We start from the raw sequence: 21,464 nt of genomic DNA, 5'->3' as shown, positions 1-21,464 counted from the left end.
TTCAATCCTACATTGCTCCAGGATACTATCTCGAATAAAATTTTTCATTTTATCTTTTTTCATCCCCATTTCTTGGAACCTGCCTGGAACCTGCTTGAAACCTGGAACCTGTATTTCATTTTTCTGAGCGAAATAATCAATCAAAAACCACTTTCTAATCATAACTTAACAATTTTCCGACGAATACTCCCTTTTTAATCTTCAATACTTTCCAATACGCCTTATTCTTACGTATTTTAAATTAGTATTTCAACTTTCTGTGTTAAAAGCATCCGATTCTCCTCATAATTCGCTTAATACCGAACAAATGAACAAATCCCAGGGACGTACTCACCAGAATTGACCGTATTGGTGTCCGCGTCCACAGATTCCGTCTTCGGTTTCTTCGGTAGATCCTCCTTGTCTTCGTCGGAAGCTTCTGTCCGTCTTTTAGGTGTCGAGCTAGCGCTTGCCTTCAGCTCGATCGGACTTCCAGCGTCCGGACCGGGCCCTTGAAGCGTCGGAGGACTCTCCAACCTTCCTCCGCCTCTTTTGTTGATGGGTGCCGAAATGCTGGGCACCGAGTTCAACTTCGAGTCCTGGTCGACCGTCTTCAAGGCGAGCGCATCCTCCGGATCGGAGTCTTCCGGCGCCGCAGTCGCCGGTGGACTGTGACAACCTTGAAGAGTGCTGCGACAGTGATTTACCTTGTGTTCGATGAACCGCACGATCTCGCCAAGGGGGTAGGACACCCTGCATGCCCCACATTGGACGGTGTCTGGGGATGTGGTGCCTTGCGAGGTTTCCGCTGGAAAATTAAAAAATTAAACTTTCTTAATTTGTTTATCGTCGGTTTCCAAAGCATATAGAACAGTTAAAAATAGCGGTATAAGGTGTTAAGGGTTCGTAGATTTTTACTCTTCTTTATGAATAGTATAGAAGCGTAAAAATTTTAGAAAGTTATTTTTAAACCTGCAATGTTAGAGACAATAAAATGTCGAAGATTAGATATAGAATTTTTGTTGGATTTTGAAAATTTCGTTAAAGTATTTTAACTCGAAGTGTAATGATGAATGTATCGCCAGTTATTTTCATAATAAATGTCTTTGTATGGTATTATTTATATGAATATGTAAAACAAAATTGTGATAAAATTGTCGAATAGAAAGCTTACGTATTACGTAATGCGCGAAATAATTCTTCAAGATCTCAGTATTTTATTATAAGTTGATTTTTCAAAGTTCGTGATCCGTGTTTGACAACATTCTGTCCAGTTTTACGCGTCTTACATAAAGTCGCTCACATGTTCCTATGAAACTAAACAGAAGACCCTCTTAAGAATTCGCCCAAAGCTGCAGACACTTTAGATAAAAGGATGCTTCAAGTCCTTTCTCTTGAACCTGTGTTTTAGACCACCAAAGAAAATTTCACCATCTTGCAATATTTTATCGTGACGCTTTCACCGTCCCCGTTCTGGATGAAAAGTTCATTAAATTTGTTCCGTTACGTTTCCCTTAAAATACGGCTTCTAATCTCTCTCGAACGTATTAAACTGTGCAAAGATATTCTGATTGCGTTTTAGAATTAGAACTACGGAGTGAGGTATCATCGATTACCAATCAAGTTAAAAAATCAATGAAACACTGCTTTCCATATTTTATGACAATAATTGGATTGTAGGAAATATTCTCGTTTTTTCTACTTTATTACCTACAATTAGTTACTTCTTTATCAAATTATATCGCAATGACAAATAGTCTACGATCAAAGTACAAACTTTTCCAACCGTTTTGAAAAATTGCTCTTTTTAGCATAGAATATATTAATTCTGCGACAACGAAAATTAATTTTACGATAATAAAAATAGCCTTATTACAGTGTGCATCAAAATTTTTACGACTCCTGCAAAAATGATAAAGAAGAAAAAAGATTTCCTACACGATAGTTCAACCAATCGTTACCAGAAAATCTCACAAAATTCCCACAATTACCACATGCTTATGCATATAATTGAAGCGCGTTCAATTATAGCGCCAGCGGCGCAGGCATCGCGAGCTCAATTTTCATGTAAGGGGTTGAGGGTTGAAATTTGGTTAGCTGAAGGAAAACGCGCGCCGCTGATATAGAGATCTAATTTCCTTCTGTGCGAGTCTTATAATTCACTGTGGTTCGAGGGGCTAAGGTCCCGGGGTCAGCCGCAGACGTAACAATTCACTTTTAAGTGTCCTCCAGCAGACCTCCTGGCAGCATTCCTCGCGGCTCTTCCCCTTGCCCACTGCTTATGCCGCGCTCCATTAACATAGAGATTGGCAGGAGTTTCATGCATCGATCTCTCCCTCGTCGGAGTCAAGTATCCATATCCATCCGAATGGGGCTGCCAGTGCCGCGTAAAAATAAGAAAACCCTGTATCATTGTCTTTCTGACCATTTGTTCTTCTACTCTTTCTTCAGATTTAATAGGTGTTTTAATACAGAAAACATTATAACATATAGTTTGATTTGGCTGTGTTGTACAAATATTTCGGATGAGCTTCCTAGCGGACTTCTTTTTATGGTAGGGACGAAAGTCCATATTTGGATAGCCTGTGGCTATTCCTTTTCCGTTTTCGTAGGTGCGCGGACACCGTTCGATTCTTTCGGGGCGGAGCTCTGATTGACCACTGGCCAGCGCGCAAACGCAGTTCGGATGACCCTGCGTATGTAACATCACCTTTCGTTTGAGTGGGATTGTTAGGTAGTTGCATGGAAAGGTTTCAGCGATAGATTTGTATCACCTTTGCAATATTTTGATCAAAATTTATCACACGGCGCTCATTAATCATTTAGACATCATGTAACTTAGTAGCATTATTGGTCCTGATGGAAGTACTCGTATATCGATCTGTGTTTTAAAATTGAAATACTTACAGTGGGGGAATTTCTCAAATTGCACTTGTTCAGATCGTTTTTTATAATTTTTATTTCACGATTTCATTACTCTTGCCTGGCTTTAATCAATTCATCCTTGAAAACACTAATTTCTACTTACTTACTGTAAAAGATAAAGGATATAAACAGATGAATTATTACTCACGAAAAGCACAAGGGAAAACAACGTCAGAATTCGAACAAGTATATTTACTTCTAGTTCTTATCATATCTTGTACAGTAACACTATCGAGCCTTTTCTCTGAAGAGAAACGTTTTCAACACCCCTATAACCGGAAGAATCCATATCTGTTGCCAACAACTATATCCAAATCTTAACCAACATAACCGAATCTATACTCACACACTTCCTGCGAGGATACAGTATTTTAACCATTCCTTAAACATCCCCAGCAAAAAGACGCGACCTTAGAACCAACAAAACTGAACCATCCACTCAAAAAGATACACCATATACACTTCGACGCAGCAATTATTATGTTTCGGGATGAAAAAAAAGTTCAACGGTGAACAGGCCGAGGCAGCAAACACGATTCAACGAAGAGAGACAGAGAGAGAATCTTAAAAGAAACTTCGCGAGCAGGACGAGGAGGGCTGAGAGAGGTCTAGGATCGAAGGCAGAGAACACAGAGACAGAAGAAGAGAAACGGGACATAGAGAAAACGGGGCCTTGAATGGACTCGGTTCTGGGTCCGTTATTCGCCTACGATTGAAAAGCGCTCGCTTAGAAACAAGAGACGCGCGACCGGTCGTTAACGACAATGGGCTTTTGTTTTTTCGGGGGCAGATGTTGGACCGAAGCTCGGGAGCTGCGGCCGACGGGTAAACTCATGGTTGAAGAGGAAAAGAGAGGAAGAGACTCGTGGTTATGTTACCTACCCCTCTGTGGCGTTCCGACGAAGGTGATCGCGAAGGAGGACTTGGACGACACGTGTCCGCTCCGTCATTCTCTGGTGAATCTCCCTTCGTGCATACACGCACGCGTCACCCTTCTAACCTGTCCGCTAAACCGGTCCAAGAGATACAGCGTACGATACGTATGACGTACCATACGCTGTCGTTGTGTATTTATTCATTTGATGGTACGACCCAGGGAAATAAAAAGTGAGAAATTACGCGAATGGGTGAAGTACTTGAGATTTTGAAGAGTTTGTGGAGGAGATAAAGAAGAGTCCTGTTGAGGATATATAAACACTAGAGATACCGCAGTTTCCTATTTCTAGAACTTCTTTCTAGTAAACTTTCCTTTTTAAAAGTATCGATGAATAGTAATTATTGTTTTAAACAAAACACGGAGCAGTACTTATTTTTAATTAAAAGCGAGGAGATTGGCGAGTAATTGTTCTTGTTAGTGGAGATGATAATTTTTACCGATTCATTGCTCAATGGCTGAAAATGACCAGGCTGATCTTTCTCTTAAAGAATAATATTAAGTATAAATTAACATGAAATCTTCCAAGTACTGAACTAGTGTGATCATTTAAACAAATTTTGGGAGTAAAGTGTACATATACATACGTATATTATTAACATAAGGGATGTTTGGAGAATATGGTGTGAAAAGATGGAGTCAGAATGGTTGACGCGTCGTCCTTCAATTCATATATATGCAAAGTACAACTCGACGTGTATATGTATATTTTATCGCTAATATAAAGAGATATCATAGTAAGGAACAGGACTCTATTTCATCTCTTGTAAAAATTTCGATTCTTCTTTCAATTTGTATACGTTTCGTATGTATGAATCATTGAACCAACATAGGCATATTTCGTTACATTATTTAATATATATATAGTAAGACGAAATTTACTGTATCGTGGGAGTTATCAAGTATTTCCATAAAAAAGATACAAAATCACATTTAGATTTTTAAAAAATTGTTCAGAGCTTGATAAGCGTAAAATTAGGTTTCGAGATGGTAAGATTGGCGGATGGGAGATGAAAGTTTGGTTAGCGGATGGAAGTAGGTGATTTCTCTTTTCCGTAAGATTGTAAGGGGAGGAAAAGAGTTTAAATTGATTTTGTGGGTAGCTTAATAAAAATATAGTCTGAATGTTTCCTGATCTTCAGCGGAATTTATTAAAACGGATAACGTTTAAAGTTACCGTAAACGATAAAAGCAATGTAAACGTTGAATTAACTTTGTTTGCTACATTTAATAGGAATCTCGGTCGAGTAATCCTCGATGTTATATAGAATTTATTAAAAGATCGTGTTTCCTGTATTTCATTTCTCTTAATTATGACAAAATCTTTATACAATATCTTTCGTATAAATTGTTGGCGTAAAAATATTTCGATCGTCTTGTTAACAAATAACATTTATTTGTCAACTCGGATATACGATTTAATTCATCGTTCAATTTGCCAACTTTTTAAAATTTGATAACTTTCTATTGCAGACATACCAAATTAAATGCGTTTTTAAATAAAACTTTAACTACACACAGGTTTTTCAAAATATAATATGTTTCGTTATGTAAAACTAATTCTCACGTCGATAATTAGCTAGATTGATTATTCCAAATCTATTGCAGTTATCAATTCTAAATTTTAAAAATTCTTGGAACGAAGTTTTTACACTTTCTTTTGAAATATGTATAAATTCTCGAATTAAAAAGATGTCCAGATGGAATAGATTTATTTCAGTTCCTATTGATTCGAAAGTTATTTTGTCTCGAATATAGAGAAGAGCTTTTGTTTAAGTTCTTGATTCTCGATTCGATTCGATTCTTCCCGATGGCTGACATAAATACGCTAAGAGAAAGCAAGCTTACTGGCCACAAGAGTAAAAGTAACATCCACCAATAAAAGGATGCCGCGAATAGCTAGGAAAAGATAACATAAAAATGCAATATTGCCCCGCGAATGTAAGTTGGATTGCTTACAAATTGGTCCATACATCCGTAATGCCTCGATCACTGTACCGCGTGTCTCCCTTATTGCGAAGAGACTTCGTAATTTCCATCGACGAATGGAGGGACAAATGCGTATGGGAATCGCTGCAGGAAACGTCCTGGAGCTTATTAGTCCTTCACATTAATTTTCTTTCGTTTGCTGTTCGAGTTAGATGAAACGCTCAACTAAGGGAATCGACTCTACGCGTCGATTAGTCACGACGATCTCTGATATTAAATTCTGAGTCGTTTCCTTCGAATAATCTTTTTCCTTCTCGAAAAGTTAATCGTTCGATCAAATCTCTACCTTTTACGATCGCTGATAGTTGAATTTTAAGTGAATTTCAGATAAATAATAATGCTATTGTGCAACTATTTTTTGAACTGTTAATTGTTTGGCATTGAAAAATTAACATTAATGTTAGTTTTAATTATCAGGTTGATTCAAACATTTATTTCTCGATTCTTGGAACTGATAATATTATAAGTTCTCTTCATTCGCATTTTTCAAAATCGATCTCGATAAATGAAACAAGATGTGGAAAAAATTTAATAGACATTTTAATTAGAACACTTGATCTCTTTTCCTTCTACAAAAAAAATAAAAAAAAGGGAGAAACGACAGCATTTTCCAATGAGCTTCATAAATAGACGGAGAAAATTTTAGGAACTTTAAGTTCTTTCCAGATGTGGAAGTATTGCTCGTATTAGTAGTCATATAATCAAGTAGATACGAGATCGTTCTTCATAAAACATTAAGAAACTTTTAATTCAAAACTCAATCACAGGTCCCAACGCACTCAAAACTACCCTTAACTATCTTCGAACATATCTATTCGTAACTATCGAGCGACGTTCCTTTATGAGCAATTTCCTGCAGGTTTAATTTCATAAAGAATTACTACACCAGTTCAATTATCTCCGTATTACACTTTCAAGAAACCAAAAACGGACGACGTCCCACGTAAGAACATAAACTATTGATTCAATCTTCAATTAGTAAAACAGATGTTGATATAAGTACGATAATAAGTACATACAAGAGATAACACTCATGGAACTTACAAACCTATTCGCATACAACTAACATTTAATTGAACATCCTCAAAGCTAACACGATAACTATAAAAATGTGATTAAACGCGACCAACTATAAATTTAATAAAAATGTTCAAAATCTTAATATCAACACTACCAAACTTGTCGGCAAAACAAAACGTTCAAAAAATTGTTCTTGCAATTCTTCTGATTCCAATAGTAAAAATCAATTTCTGATGTAGTAGTATTCTAAATGAATCTAATCCAAAATCCTCCAAATCTTCAAAACCACTCGTTTCAACGTCAGTAATACATAAATAATACTTACACCCAAGTTATTCCCAATGTATACACATTAGACATACACTTGACTAAATACTAATCCAAAAATCCACAACTCATTCAAATATCAACAGAACCTTCAAAAAAACACCACGTGCCCAATTAAAAATCAGCAGTCATCGCGACTGACCTCCACTCCACCAATCGCGTATCAGAAATACTACACGACATGTATTCTCATCGAGACTTTCCAAAACTAACTCCGTCGTCACCGAATTTCAAGAACCAGACGGCTGCAGGTTGGAGCATCTCGGAACGACGTCGATTTCATCGGGACGCGGTTCCATTATCAGCTATGCCTCGCGTCGTTCCGTGCGTGGCTCGATATTCCTGGCGACGTGTGCCAGGAATCCATCGGTTTCTTGATCCGTCTGTATATTTCGCGTTTCCCGATGGATCCTAGCTGCACACGTACGCGCGTCCGTTACCTCGGTCGTCGAAGGAAATTGCCGCGACCCAATACTAATGGATAATGGAATTATTGGTTACGGTCGGAGCTCGCCCTGGGGATGATCGTAATTCAATTGCTTCGATGTGTCCTGTGGACGTTTTGACAGGACGGATGTCCTAACAAGGAAACCGCCTCGGGATATCCTCGCGTATATATCTCTATTTCTTCATGTGTTGTGTCGACGTCGTTTGTATCTCGACATAACGTGGTGGAAAACCATGGCTGGGGAAAAAGTCGAACAACCGTGTTTCGAATTGGCCGTGGATAATGAGAAACTACAGTTCACCAGATTAAAAATAGAGAATTTTGAACGAGAGGTTGGGAAAGTATTCGAATTTGTAGATACCTTTTACGAATATATTATGCGTGTTATGTGAAACATTCTGAATTCGATCTACATTTTTAGATTCCTTAGAAATTTTACCGATACAATCATGATTATCTATCAGTCATGTCTTATTACAGAGTCTAATTAACCACTCGAGTTTACGTACAATATCCTACACATCAAAATACCTGTACAATTTATTCAACAAGATCCTCTTTACTTTCATTATCAACGTTGTTACCTAAATCACAAGCCCATAATTTCATGGTTAACAATCTGTATCGAAACACTTGTAAATCAACCAAACGATACTAAGCCTTCGCTCATCAAACATACAACGCGTATTCAATTTTAATGCAAGTTATATTCATCCTTCAATTTTAAACCAACCTTCGCAATAAGGACGCTTGCAAATAAAATTCAATCTCAAATTGCATCCCTCCAAGTAACAAAATTCTCCCTCAGAAAACCAGAACAATTTCTCCTTGCAAGTTAAGGTTTGTTTACCTTTATGCGCCATTACGCGTCGGTCCATGGCGATAGTTTCCATGGTGCATCGTACCAATTCCCGAATCATCGTCCACTTAATCAGTAACTCACTCGTAAACTCGGTAACGATCAATGAACCAACTCATCCTCAATTTTACTGCGACCAATTAAATAATTAAGAAACGAATCGCGTTCGATTAAGGCGGTGAAAGATCTGGTTTCTCACATGCTCGGATGCTGACTGGAGAATTTGGCAGGGCACAGGGCTGGCCAAGGGCCCCGACGACAGGATATCAAAAGAATAGAAAGGACCTACCAGCGCGTTCTACGATGGTGGGGGCAATTTTTATACGGAACCCCCACTTTTTCTCTTTCTCTCTCTCTCTCTATCTCTCTCTCTGTTGTCTCCCTTTTTCCTTTCTCCACACCCGGAAACCCCTTCGTCCTTTCGACTTTCTTCCAGGGGTGAAGAGTTTTTAACCCTGGACCTGGCATCGAAACGAACTTACCCCACAAAGGACTCAAAATGGCGGTGCCATACGTGTTTTTTTCGTTCTTCCATGTGGAAGACCCTTTCCCTTACGTATGTGGACCAGATGATGATGGGAAAAAAACGCTGGCCCATGGAGATAGAAGAAAAAATCGGACCTGGTTTGCGGATCATGCGCGTCGAAGACTATATTCGAAATCTCGTTTTGTGTACCTTCGACCCGCCTATTTTTATGGAAGGAGGCTTTTCTTTTTATATCTTACTCGATGATCGTTTTCCCTTTTAAGGCTCCGGTTTTTCTTTGGGATAATCGAAATCGTTGGAAACGGGAGCGAACCTAACGGCCACTTGTTTTCGAATGGAAACGGGGTCATAGGTGTAGCAGAGGATCTATCGTATCACGGGACACAGGAAGTGGGAGGAATTCAGTGTTATGATGTAGGTTCGTGCTTGCAGCGATTTTCGAGTGTTCGTATGTTTGAATATCATGAAATTGGGATTTAAGGAAAACAGTCTGTTTTTTGTGAAGTAGATCAAGTTGTCTAGTCACATCGTATCATGTTTTCTTCAGCTTTAAAAATATCCAATTTTCATGTTATATATATATTCATGTTAGAAATATTCAAAAATATCGAACTTTCAATATTAACATAACATTTGGAGAATGTACATCTTCTTCAAATATGAAATACATTGATGAGAGGATAAGATGACCTTACATTTCATATGCATAATACCCGCATAATATGATCGCGTAATAGTCGTACCTATGATAGTTTTGTAATACGACTCGCTAAACGATGCATATCTCCTTCCGTGTTTAAATAATCAGTATCCAAAAAATCGGCGTTACCCTCAAACAAGTTTCAATTAATCAACATTCTATTCTATATTCGAAATTTCAAAACGGCATACGCATTATCTCTGAATCAGGAATCCAAAGTGCACAGTATCCTGGCGAAACTTTCCATCTCGGTCCACCCACGCAGGTTCACCGTCTCTTATCGTCAACGTCTGCATTGTCCTCTGCTTGGCACGCTATCTAATCTCAGGGCATCGGCTCGAAAGCTCGAACGAGTCCTCCGGAAACGCGGCGTTTCTCACGTGTCACGGAACCGCTTTTCCTTCTGGCCGACGATCAGATATACGCACAAACGGGAGGTAGGGTTCTTATTCTTCTCACGACTGAGGAATCGCGTTCTAAGCAAGGTGGACCCGACCAAGGACGCGCGCATAAGCGAGAGGAGAAAAGACACGTCGTGTTTCAGAAATTTTAGACGGAACGAAATCCGTGAAAACGGGTTGACCAGTTTGGGAACAACATACGCTAGATTCACAGAAAATATACAGAGAAACAGCTAGAAAACTGCGAGCCACTCTCTGTCCCGCGGTCGGCCAGGCGGTTATGAGAAATATGAAATCTGGTTCTCACGGACTGTGAATGGGTACACCGCGGCGTATCTTTCTCTTTCTCGCCCGGTTTCCCACTCACGCACCGGGTTAGATCCTTCTCTCTGTATCGTCGCTCCACATGCGTATCGTGGGAGGATCTCCAGGTCCCGGGGGTCCTTTGTACGCCTGGCCAGCAGGACATTGTCCATTGAGAAACGGCCAAACAGGTCCTAGAGAGCTGACCTGTACACCCGTCCCCTTTTCAATCGGCCTCCTGCTTTCAAGAAAAACCCCTTTCCTCGTTTTTTCGTCAAAATAAATCATGTGAGTACAGTTATCCATGGTCCAGCTGGTCTTTCGAGTAGGGCGAACTGAAGCCATCGGATTAAGACCATATGCAGAAGTTCCATTTTTGTAACTGTCATGTGTTATATTCACTGACACAGTGTGTCAGATATTTTTCTTTTTCTTAAAGCAAATTGTACTTGGTTTTTTTAGATTATTACGACGTGCGCGGAGAATCATATATTCTTCTTAACTCTTCGCTAGCTCTTCTTTATGAATATTAGGACATTTAGAGAAAAAGAGTGAACCTGGGAAATTATTAGGAAATTATTAAACATCAAACTATAAAGAACGTATGTGTTCAACGTTTCAATCGTCTTAGTCAATTTTAATATTTGTATTACTAAGTTCTGTATGATATTTATATATTAGATATTTTACGATGATATTCATACCAGCTGTATGATTTAATACGCTTACTGTAAATCATTCCATAAGTCAGATTTAAGTTTTTAAATGTTTAAGTCATGCTAAATGTTTGTAATTAATTTTAGATGGAATATTTATGTAAGAATCGACATATAATAGCTCGTTCGTTATTTTGTTGTTGAAAAATGAATAATATTGAGTTTCGAATAACTTTAATTCGACGTATTTTCTATCGTCGTATAGAAATCAGAATACACTGGACATATTTCTAAACATGGAATATATCCCAGCATTCTGTCACGTTTCTTCTCTCCCATGGAATCTCTGAATTCGCCCATGCGTGCCCTTTACCGCCAAGTTTTCACCTTTCGTGTGAGAATCGATGGCTTCTCGTCTCGTTTCGACACGGTGGCTCGAGAGTGCAATTACCAGGCTAGAAACAAGGGAAAAACGTGCTATGCAAGAAACAGCTTTCAGAGGAACGAGCTTTGTGCAACGTTTGCATAAAAAGCGTTTACAGTCGTTACCACCCCTTTGTATCGTATTTTTACAGGCAACCGAAGAACAAAAACGAATCGCGTTATTACAGGTGGAAAAAGGGAAACGATACCGAACAGTCGAAACGTGATGTACGATTGTCAGCTCTTTTTAGTGAATAGAAGTAACGAGCTCAGAAATTTTCTAACATTTTTATTACACCCGAAGTCTTTTACGTAATAATTAATCGACATATATATTGTAGCATTGTTCAGTTGAAATATTACAGATTATAACTTATAAACTTCTCTTTTACAATTTTAGAATTTTAAGTGGTATTGGATACTCAACCTGAAAACAGCATTTCTTTTTTAATATCATTTTCTTTGTTTACTATTTTCTAATAGGTAGATAACAGGACAAAAGTCTTGATTATCTTTTTTATTTTATATTTAATTTATAGTAAAACAATTTAAATTTTTCTTACCTGTCTTATATATTTACATATGTATCCTACATTCTCATTTACAAAACGCGAACACAGACTGTAAATAAAAAGAGTGTCGTTTTTTAACAAACCAAAGATAATTTAAAAATTAGTTTTCAATTAAAATGCTTTATCGCGTCTATTCTGTACACCAAGATATAGCATCACTCGTATTAGTATGGTGTATTAACACCAGAAATCGCTCGAATTAACGAAAAGGCGATTACAAGATTACTCAATGAACAGTAAAACGAAATTTCTGTCCAATCTTTTCTTCGCTTAAGAATCACTATTTAAAATTTATTATTAAAAATTACTATTTCTTCCGTTTAAAATTACTACGTAAACTATATGCTACGTACAGCACATTACATTTGGCTGAAGACTTATTGCCAGGGGTAGTAGCAACTGGTTTGCCCGACGTGACGATCAGTTGGGAACAAACGGTGAGAAACGCGGAACGAGGAGATCGCCAACGCGACGAAATACCACGGATAGGTCTTTTGTATTGTCCGGTATCGTGACTGATTTCGCTGTCCCTTTCTTTCCTGGGCTCTGGTCGGTTCTCTTTCTTCGTTCTCCGGTGTTTCCCCAGGTTTCTCCGGCTCTCTCGACGCTCCGCGGGGCCAGCGTCGGTTAATTAGAAAGTTCTGTGGTAAAGAGAGGAAAGAGGAGGCGGTCCGGGCGCCGCGGAGGTTTCGTTGTTACATTATTCAAAACGTCCCTCCCACGAAACTCGCCGGGCGTGTGCCGCAAAACATCCGAATGCAAACTTTTGACAACGCGCGGACGCGGCAAGTGCCGAAGCATGTCACGCGAAATAATTAACGATCGCGCGAGGCGAATTTTCTCGAGCGAGAATTAACCAACGAAGCTGGATCGTTGGTTTTGGTGAGCGTGCGAAACGTTACGTTTCCGGGCCTCGTTGTCCTGTTGTTCGCCGAATTCGAACTGGTGGCAACCCGAGTTTCCCAAAATGTTGTCAGGTACTACATTTCTAACGTACGTATATGTGCATGTAACGCTTTCTGTTTGTTAACTGTTTACGAATCCCCTGGTGCTTTTGGGCATTGTAAATGAGATTCTTGTAAGGATTTTTCGAAATCAAGTTATACAATGACGTAGAAAAGTACAGATCAAACTTTGAACACGAGATTCTTTAATCAATTTGTAATTTGTAAATTATAACTTTGAATATATACGTATATACAAACAAGGGTGGAGAATTGTTTGTTGTTTTTAGATTTTTACAGGGAGTCAAGTAATTTTCTCTATAAATTTTGTATTTAACCCTTGTGTAGACAGCCAAGATATAGCTCTTCCATAGTATTTCAAATTTTTCCATAAATTTTGTAAGAATAATCGAGGAATGGTTATCCACAATGGTTTTTCTGATATGTTTAAAAAATACAGTAGAAAAGTAAATAAAGGAATTAGTAAAAGAAATGCAAAAGAACACATAGCAAAATATTACAGAAAATATCAGAAATGGTTGCTCGCATAACGATCAAGGTATAACAAAAGTATACTGAAGAGAAACGTTAGGATAGAGAAATTCTGATACTTTAGAATTAGAAATACGCTTGCCAGTCAGAACAGCGCGCAACAGCGAGGCCAGAGTTGAACTCGCCAGTGGTACAAAAAACCTGACCCCAGATTTCTTTTTTTTTCTCTTCATCATCAGATCCAGTCTCTAACCCCCTGCGGATCGACCACGCAATTGGTCCAACCCAGCGGCGGTCGATGAATTATCTCGAACCCGATCCCACTCTACTGGTTCGAACAACGGGTTCGATTTTTTCGCGAGAAAAAAACCATCCCGCTGAGCAATTTTGTCGTGGCCGGCCAATTGGAAAGCAGCACGCGAAAACGGCCACGCCACTGGCGGATACCGACCGACCGTTCCTCGTCTTCTTATTCGACTTCCGGATCGGCCGATGCAATGGCCGGACATGACTTCCAATGTCTGGTTCTTTCGCTCGTGTTGTTCCATTGTAAAGGGACGTTTCGTTTTGTCGTTTTCTAACTCTGCTACGGAACATTGAGTTTTTATGTTTGAGTTTTATTCTTCTTTCGAAATTCTTTAACTTGGAGTCAATTGTTACAATAAGACTTTCAATGTTTTGTAAAAAAAAGTTTGTTGCAAAGTTGAAACGAGAAATTATCTACAGCGACGCAAGGATATTTTTATAATTTTTCTTCAGCTTAAGAATGTTTTTAGCGTAGAGAAATACGGTCATGATCATGATGACGAGAATATGATCTGGACGAAGATAATTCAAAGAACGTAATAGGATTAATGCTCTGTGCTTCGTAATAAAATTGATCGCAGAGATCTTTCAGCGCCTTCCAGGGCGTTCTTGACCTTTAAAATCGAAGTTTTCGTTTCTGGTCTGTGAACTATTTGCAAACAGTTCAATCAGATAAAATACTTTCTTCGTAAATACCACGTATCTACTCCGTTTACTATTCCCGTAGTATTTTTTCTTTCACTTTCTATAAATACCAAAAATATTGAATATTAAAAATCCACTTTATCCTTAAAATATTATAAATTCCAGGAAAATTAACTAATTATGATGCAACTTTTTCCAAAAGTTACGTAAAAATTTGATTTTCTGAAATATTTATGTATCTATATTGTGTTCAAACTATAATTTTTTAAACTCTATTACATGCAAAATGTAACTTTCCAAACCGTATTATATACAAAATATATGCTTTCAAGATATCCGCATCAACATTCTCAATAATATAATGAATTCCAAGAAACAAAAGGCGTATGACTCATTCTACGAATATAAGAACGTCCAGTTCTTATAGAAAATTCCTTTACGGTCAGTCGTGTTTCGTTGAAGCAAATATCCTGCTATCCGGCCGAAAACCGCGTCTCGAATCGCCGTTTCCTCTTCCGGTGGACGCGCGACGAAGGTCGTGAAATCGGGAGGTAAGATTTGCGTAAGCGGATGGACGATCGTTAAGTGTTTCATCAGAATTCAGTTTAGACGTTTTTTTTTGTACGGTTAATGGGTTGAATAGACGAGTTTACGTGTTTCAATACGGTCCATTTTTGGAGAAAAACATAATGAAGAAGAAAAGATTTGTATAGTAAAGCTATAATAGCCAAATTAGAGTATTGTTAAATTTTGAATAATTTTATTTTCTCTAATATTTACTTTGTTCAAGAATATAGAAATGAATATCTTTATTCGATGACTCTTTTATTTTAGCAGACTATTATAGTTCTCTGCATATCACTAACTTATGAAGTATGCAACATGTTAAATTCACGATAAATTGTCAGTGAAGAATATAATTACTATTTTTAACAACTAAATTAGTTTCCAAATTATTTTAAATTGAAAGAAACCGAATTATAATAAATATATTTCGAGGGAAATTTGTGTATTATAAAGATATCAAATAATGATCATAGAGTCGCATAATAGGTATATAATAGCCGGGATGTTTACAGGCATTACATATCAATAGCTAACAATAAACGTTTAAATCGGAAACCGTTAGTTCCCGGAGTAAAATATTTATTAGTCACTCGGTAAGGGTTGAAACGTGTATCAATCTTGATCTTCAACATCCACGTTGAACCTTCGAAATATATTGATATCCTAGAGTAATCTAAAGTCCCCCCGAAATAGGAAAGCTTATTACCTCGACGAGCCTATCTATAACAATAGACTTATTTTGGAAACAAAGCATTAATCGATTTATTTTCAATCCACTTGAAATAACTGCTCTACACCGCGGTGATATTCGCACTCTCATTAGCGTTTCAACAAATGTTTCTATACGTAAAGTATAAAATATAAAATAGAATCAAATATTCGAACATTAAATATCCTAGCTCGAACCGTTCCACTCATTAATAAAACAATAATTTACAAATGAACTTTATCTTATGCTTTATGAAGACTATTAATTATTTCTATCAGTAATATATAGAATTTAAAAATAATATCAATAATTGATCAAAAACTTTTAAAAGAATTCATTTTATCGTCTACCTGTCGAATCAAAATATATATTGCACTGTATGTACATCGTAACGATTTCATATATACCCATTAAATGATACCGTATGATTCAATGACTTTATATCTCTAATGACGCAATGCATCTGATCGTACGATCCAGCTGTTAGAAATATTACATAAACCTACTTTGTAAATTGTCACGTGAGATCGATCCCTCGTCTGCACCAGGCCTAACACAGCTCTCATTGTTGTCTATTTAATCACACGCTGTCAGGCTCTCAGTAAAGTGGCAGTCAGGTTATGTCCAAGTCTCGAAACGAGTAACTGACTCGCGACGTTCCAACCTTCTGACGATTCGAGTCATAACCGGAGGAAAATCTAAAAACGAGACTCCACTCTGTTCCCCTGAACTTGGCGTTCCTATTTATAGAAAGGCCCAGTCAGCGTGTGTACGCGCCACGTGGTTTACATACGCGTACGTTCTTCTGGGATATTGGACTATAACGGGTGACCGACACTGGGGAAAACAGAAAATCGCCGCGGAAATGACTGGACTTTAACGCCGCCTGATTAGGTGATCCAAATCCTGATCAAAAACCTGGCTCTTTATTTCTCTCGCTTCAAAGCATTCGATTCGCATAATGCATGGACATCATCGTGATTGTCGGTTACAAGCTGGTGGACAGTTGATTCACTGACGAGAAAATTCCTGGAGGAAAGCTGATCCCGAGAAACACTTTCTAAACATGAAAGTAATTATCTCGAGGACACGCGTGATTAGTCAATCAAGCCCATCACCGCTCAATCTTCTCTTCCACAAGGTCAAGTATAGGAAAAAACAAAACTACTTGATCTTTGATATCTGTCGACGTTGTACCTTTAAATTGGAAGGTTGCGTTTTGACCGCAAGAGACAGACTGACCTTCGTTGCTCCCTGACAATTAAGATGACACGGTCTAGGATGGTCCACGAGGGGTGAAACGCACCTTGCTAGGAAAGGCGCTTCGAAGTGACCCTTGGTCAGGTAGGCGATCTTTCCCCCTTTTGGACAAGTGAACTAGCCGACAAAGCATGTAATAATACGAGCAGATTATCGCCCTGAAGGGTGTTCGCACCTTGGAAGGAGGGACTCGGACAATGCCGGACAATGGAGCAGGAAACCGACACTGCAAACAACATAAATTTTCTTTGGGCACCTCGCCATTATGCTCCACTCGGACATCTCCGTATTCCATGGGTCAGACTGTCTTATTCTTCCCTGGATTCTCCCTTCTCTTTTTTTACTGATGTGTACCAAGGGGACAAATAACAGGGTGATTTCTTCGAGAAGTAAGCAGGTTTTGAAAAAGCCTATTTCCAAGTGCTTGTAAGTCCATTATTGGTTGAAAGTCGAGCTGGATACCTCGGTATCCGTTATTCCGGTGTATAGGATGTTTAGGTACAGTGTAATGTATTGTGATTTGTTGTTGTGAGACGTACGTTTTCTTTCAAAAGGAAATGAGATTGGCTTAGGAAGTTACTGGTACAAATAAATACACTTAGATAATGATAAATTCCTTAACAAAGAAATGTCAAATTTTACAAGTCAGTTTCGCAAGCAAAATGTTATTTCATTATCCTACTTGACAAAAGTTTATATTACAAAAGGATAACTTATATAACATATAAATTAAGAAATTTGTAAATTAATAAGTTGTTAGTTATATCATTAGCTAGTAACTTATCATGCAAGGGAACCCCGGCTATTTAACTTTACTTTTGTTACTACTAACTCTATAACCGTACTTTACTACTTACTAACTGTACTTTTCACCTCTTTTAAACAACATCTGTATTCTTTATTATTGCATGAAAGCAATTTGACAACACATCAAATATCCATGTACATACAACGCCACCGACTCTCCAAAGTGCCATTCTACTTCGTGTCAAAAGAAAACGAAGACACACGTTGCTCGAAACTCATCAAATAAAAATCATACATCCAATAAACTTTCCAATCTACACGACCGACCCAGTCATCTATCAATATTTCCTCAAACACTTCTTTCTCGAAACTCTACTCTGAAAAATCGATCGATAATTCAGACTCGATCAGAGCGACGAGGACGCGAGGCGATCTGTACACGGCTTCGCGGTCTTAACCCCGTTTTGAGGGATCCAGAGGCGGGGAGGCCAATAACCCAGGTCGTCGAGCTTCGCGAACGAACCCGACGACATCGTATTTCAGCCGAAATTGCCGAACGGCAGATTGGACGGACGATATACAGCCACGTTTCGGGAAAGATAGCGAGAAGCGGTATCGGCGTCGTTCTGTCCTGCTCCAGGAGGACAAGGATTTAAGGAAAGGATGGTTAATTAATTTCTTACTTCTTTTACTGGCCATTTCTTTCTCGTAGTCAATCTGATTAAAAATTACGCGAGAAAAACATAGTAAGTGACATTCTTCAAGTTTAATGAGAGACAATTTCTTCATCGATACGTTATCGATACAATTTCGTACTATCATTTCTGTCTTCTTTGTTCGATTTTACAATTAAATATATGTACATATATATCTCTTTCCCATTTTCCTCAATATGAAAAGTAACATTGTGTTATTGGTTTGTTACGTTCGTGGATTTATCAGATATTTCTAAATGGCTTGTATTTTGGGATTTAACAAGTCTTCGTACCAACTATGTAAATGCATTAAAACACTTCTTTTTAGCCATTAAGCTGGCTATCAAAATATGAAAATCAACATGGATAGACTTGTCACGTCTTTTCGTTGCGTTCTTCAATTACATACTCTTCGAAGTAGTTTCACAGGATTGTCTTCAGGATGTACAAAAACCGTGAGCAGTGGTTAAACAATCGTGCGATCTGCAGTAACTGTTAAATCTATTTAGAAGTAAGAGCAACCGCGAGACGTTAATGTTCTGAGCTGTTATCTTATCAGTTGAACGCTTTCAGAAGACATCAGATACCTACTGGAAGTTTTTGATCGCTTAAATGGCTGTGACGTTGTCCCATTCTTTCACGTTTCTTTCTGTTAGATTATGTGAAATAATTTTATCGTGACAGACTTGTACGACAAAGTTTTCCCTTCACGAACTTTAAATATGCCTCGAATAAATTATTATAGATAAAATTTAGGAAGAATATCGTTGAAGTATTTCTGCAGTCTTCGTGCCTAAAGAGTAAAGAATCCGGTATTCGCAAGTCATAAAGGGTTAATAATTCAGAGATAACAAAGCAAAGATACATAACCATCCCATTCACGTCCTCGATTCCAATTCGAGGATCTTTCCTCGAGGAACCAAGTTAACAGTTAACCAGACCATAGTCCCTCTCGACGATTACCCTAGGATTAAAACTTTCCGTGTAACGACGAGAACTCATTGACAACGAGAACCTTTGCTATCTAGTAGCGGACGTCAATGCGACATCGGACAGCGTCAGGTGGCGCCATCTATTCCACCCGCGTCTCTGATCGATTCCTCCATAAATATTCCACCAATTAGAACATATGAAAAAATCCCTCCACAATTAGCAAAAAGCAACTATACTACGTTTATCCGTAGAAGAATGTAAAAACTTTGATTTACTGTCAACCGCCGCTTTTTGTTATTCGCATTTGTTATGGCATTTATGTACTAATTAATTAAGTTGAAAAATATTAAATTTGTCGATTACTTTCGTACGAAGAGAAAAATTTGACACTGTGGAAACGAAACGTGGAAGCTAAGAGAAGAACTCTTCATTGGAAAAAAGACTATGTGCAAATACTTCTTGTAGCTGGTGTATAATAAAAATTGAAAATTCTTGTGACAAGTTAACTTATCCTCTCCACTTAACAGATTTAAAATTCTCGTCTGAAACTTGCACGAGAAACGAACTCTCCTCTCGCAGCTGGAGCGGGATAGCGCGCGACAACTTTTCCTCACGGTCCATAAAAGATATCGCCATTAGCGAGACTCGTGTTACGGAGACTTTTTGCGTAGCTCGCGTGCTTCTGGGATCAAAAGTCGGGTTCCGCGTGGTCCCTGGCTGCACGACCGCGCGAGAGACTTCTTACCTGGCCACGTGCTGGGGCCCGGTGAGTAGATAGCGGTTCGTAGAACGACAAAGAGGGAACGTGAAGAGGAGAAACGGTAGGAGAGTCTCGATGAGGGAAAGGGTTCGCCACGCGCCCAAAGCACGAAAGGTTAATCTGAGAAATCAAATCAAAGTAGTTTTTTGTCGAGGCTCGAGGAGGTTGTTAGAAGAAGAAAGAAGGAGAAAGCAGGAGATTAGATTGGTTGATTTCTCGTGTTGGAGAAGGATAGGTGGAAGAAGCGATGTTGAAGGAAGAAGATCGAAGAAAGAGAAGGAGAAGGGCTTCCGACGGGCTGCATCAAAGACAATATTTAACGCGCTCCGCATAGAAAACGCCGCATATGCCGTGCACGTGCCGACAGGGGCGCGTAAAACTCACTTTGTTTGCTAAATAACATCCTCGAGAGTGCTTCGGACCCGATATCAAACTGAAACGACGCCCCAGCTTCGCAGGACGCCGCGCACCGAGGAGGTGTCCTGCTATGCGGGCGTAATTGCGTCAATTAGCGAGTCACGCTTTCCAACTACTGATAAAATTGCTTTCGCCGAGCGAAACGTCATTTCCTACCTGCGTCGTGATCAGTTTTTGCTCGCCGTGCCGAACGAATTACTTTCGTATACTCATGACGATAAGATATGAATGTATTTTATGAGCATATACGTGTGTGCCAATGGTCAGAAATTTAGTATCATTTTTGTATCTAACTAATTAGTCTATGCTTTCATATTCTCAATAATGTTAAGAACGTAGCGGTAAAAAGTCATTGAGCATAAAAGTCTGAAAACTAAAAGTGCAAAATGGCGACAAGAAAGTAAGCAAATTGTAAAAGTGACCACATCCATGATCTTAGTTTCAATGCTGATACGGCCTTCGAATTGTTTACAATCTCGTTGCGCCTGCCGTTCGTTAAAACATTTCTCAACTTTGAGAAAAATACGGGAAGACTGTCGCACACTTTTTGCTCCTTTTAATTTCATACGAGAAATATTAATTTTCCTCATAGTCAGGATTTTGTCTAAACTTCAATGTGATTGGATTTAATAGGATTGATGAATTAATGATCGAATACGAGATTGAATTAAAAGAGTTTCAAAAATTGTTGCAAGGTTAAATCATAAATTTGCTTATTAGTCGACTATTCTATTAACTTCTTTTTTTATTTGCAACTTCATTGTTCGTTGATCGGTTTGTGAAGAAAATATAATATTCCTATAATATAATACTAATATCACAGGTTTTAAGATGAGCGAGCTAGAGAGGCATTTAATATTGCCATCTAAGAACGCTAGATTCATTAAGCGTTATGTGTTAGAGCGTAGCTCGTTACTGTTTGTGCAGGTTTGTTAACAAGCAAGTTGCGTTGTAAGTACATACGGG

The 21,464-nt window shown here is 38.4% G+C and overlaps 1 protein-coding gene across 1 annotated transcript in view; it reads right to left on the bottom strand.

Moving 5' to 3' along the window:
- The window catches only part of Cph (BCL11 transcription factor chronophage), a 48,844-nt gene that overhangs the window by 20,705 nt on the left and 6,675 nt on the right, over positions 1-21,464 (bottom strand). Inside the window, exon 2 of the mRNA XM_072001313.1 lies at positions 335-787. Coding sequence (XP_071857414.1) covers positions 335-787 — 453 coding nt within the window. The remainder of the gene's footprint in view (positions 1-334; positions 788-21,464) is intronic.

Source organism: Bombus fervidus, chromosome 4, assembly GCF_041682495.2.
Source record: "Bombus fervidus isolate BK054 chromosome 4, iyBomFerv1, whole genome shotgun sequence".
NCBI classification, from domain to species: Eukaryota; Metazoa; Arthropoda; class Insecta; order Hymenoptera; family Apidae; genus Bombus; species Bombus fervidus.
The sequence above is the reverse complement of the archived record's forward strand: the minus strand, read 5'-3'. Positions and strand labels throughout refer to the sequence as shown.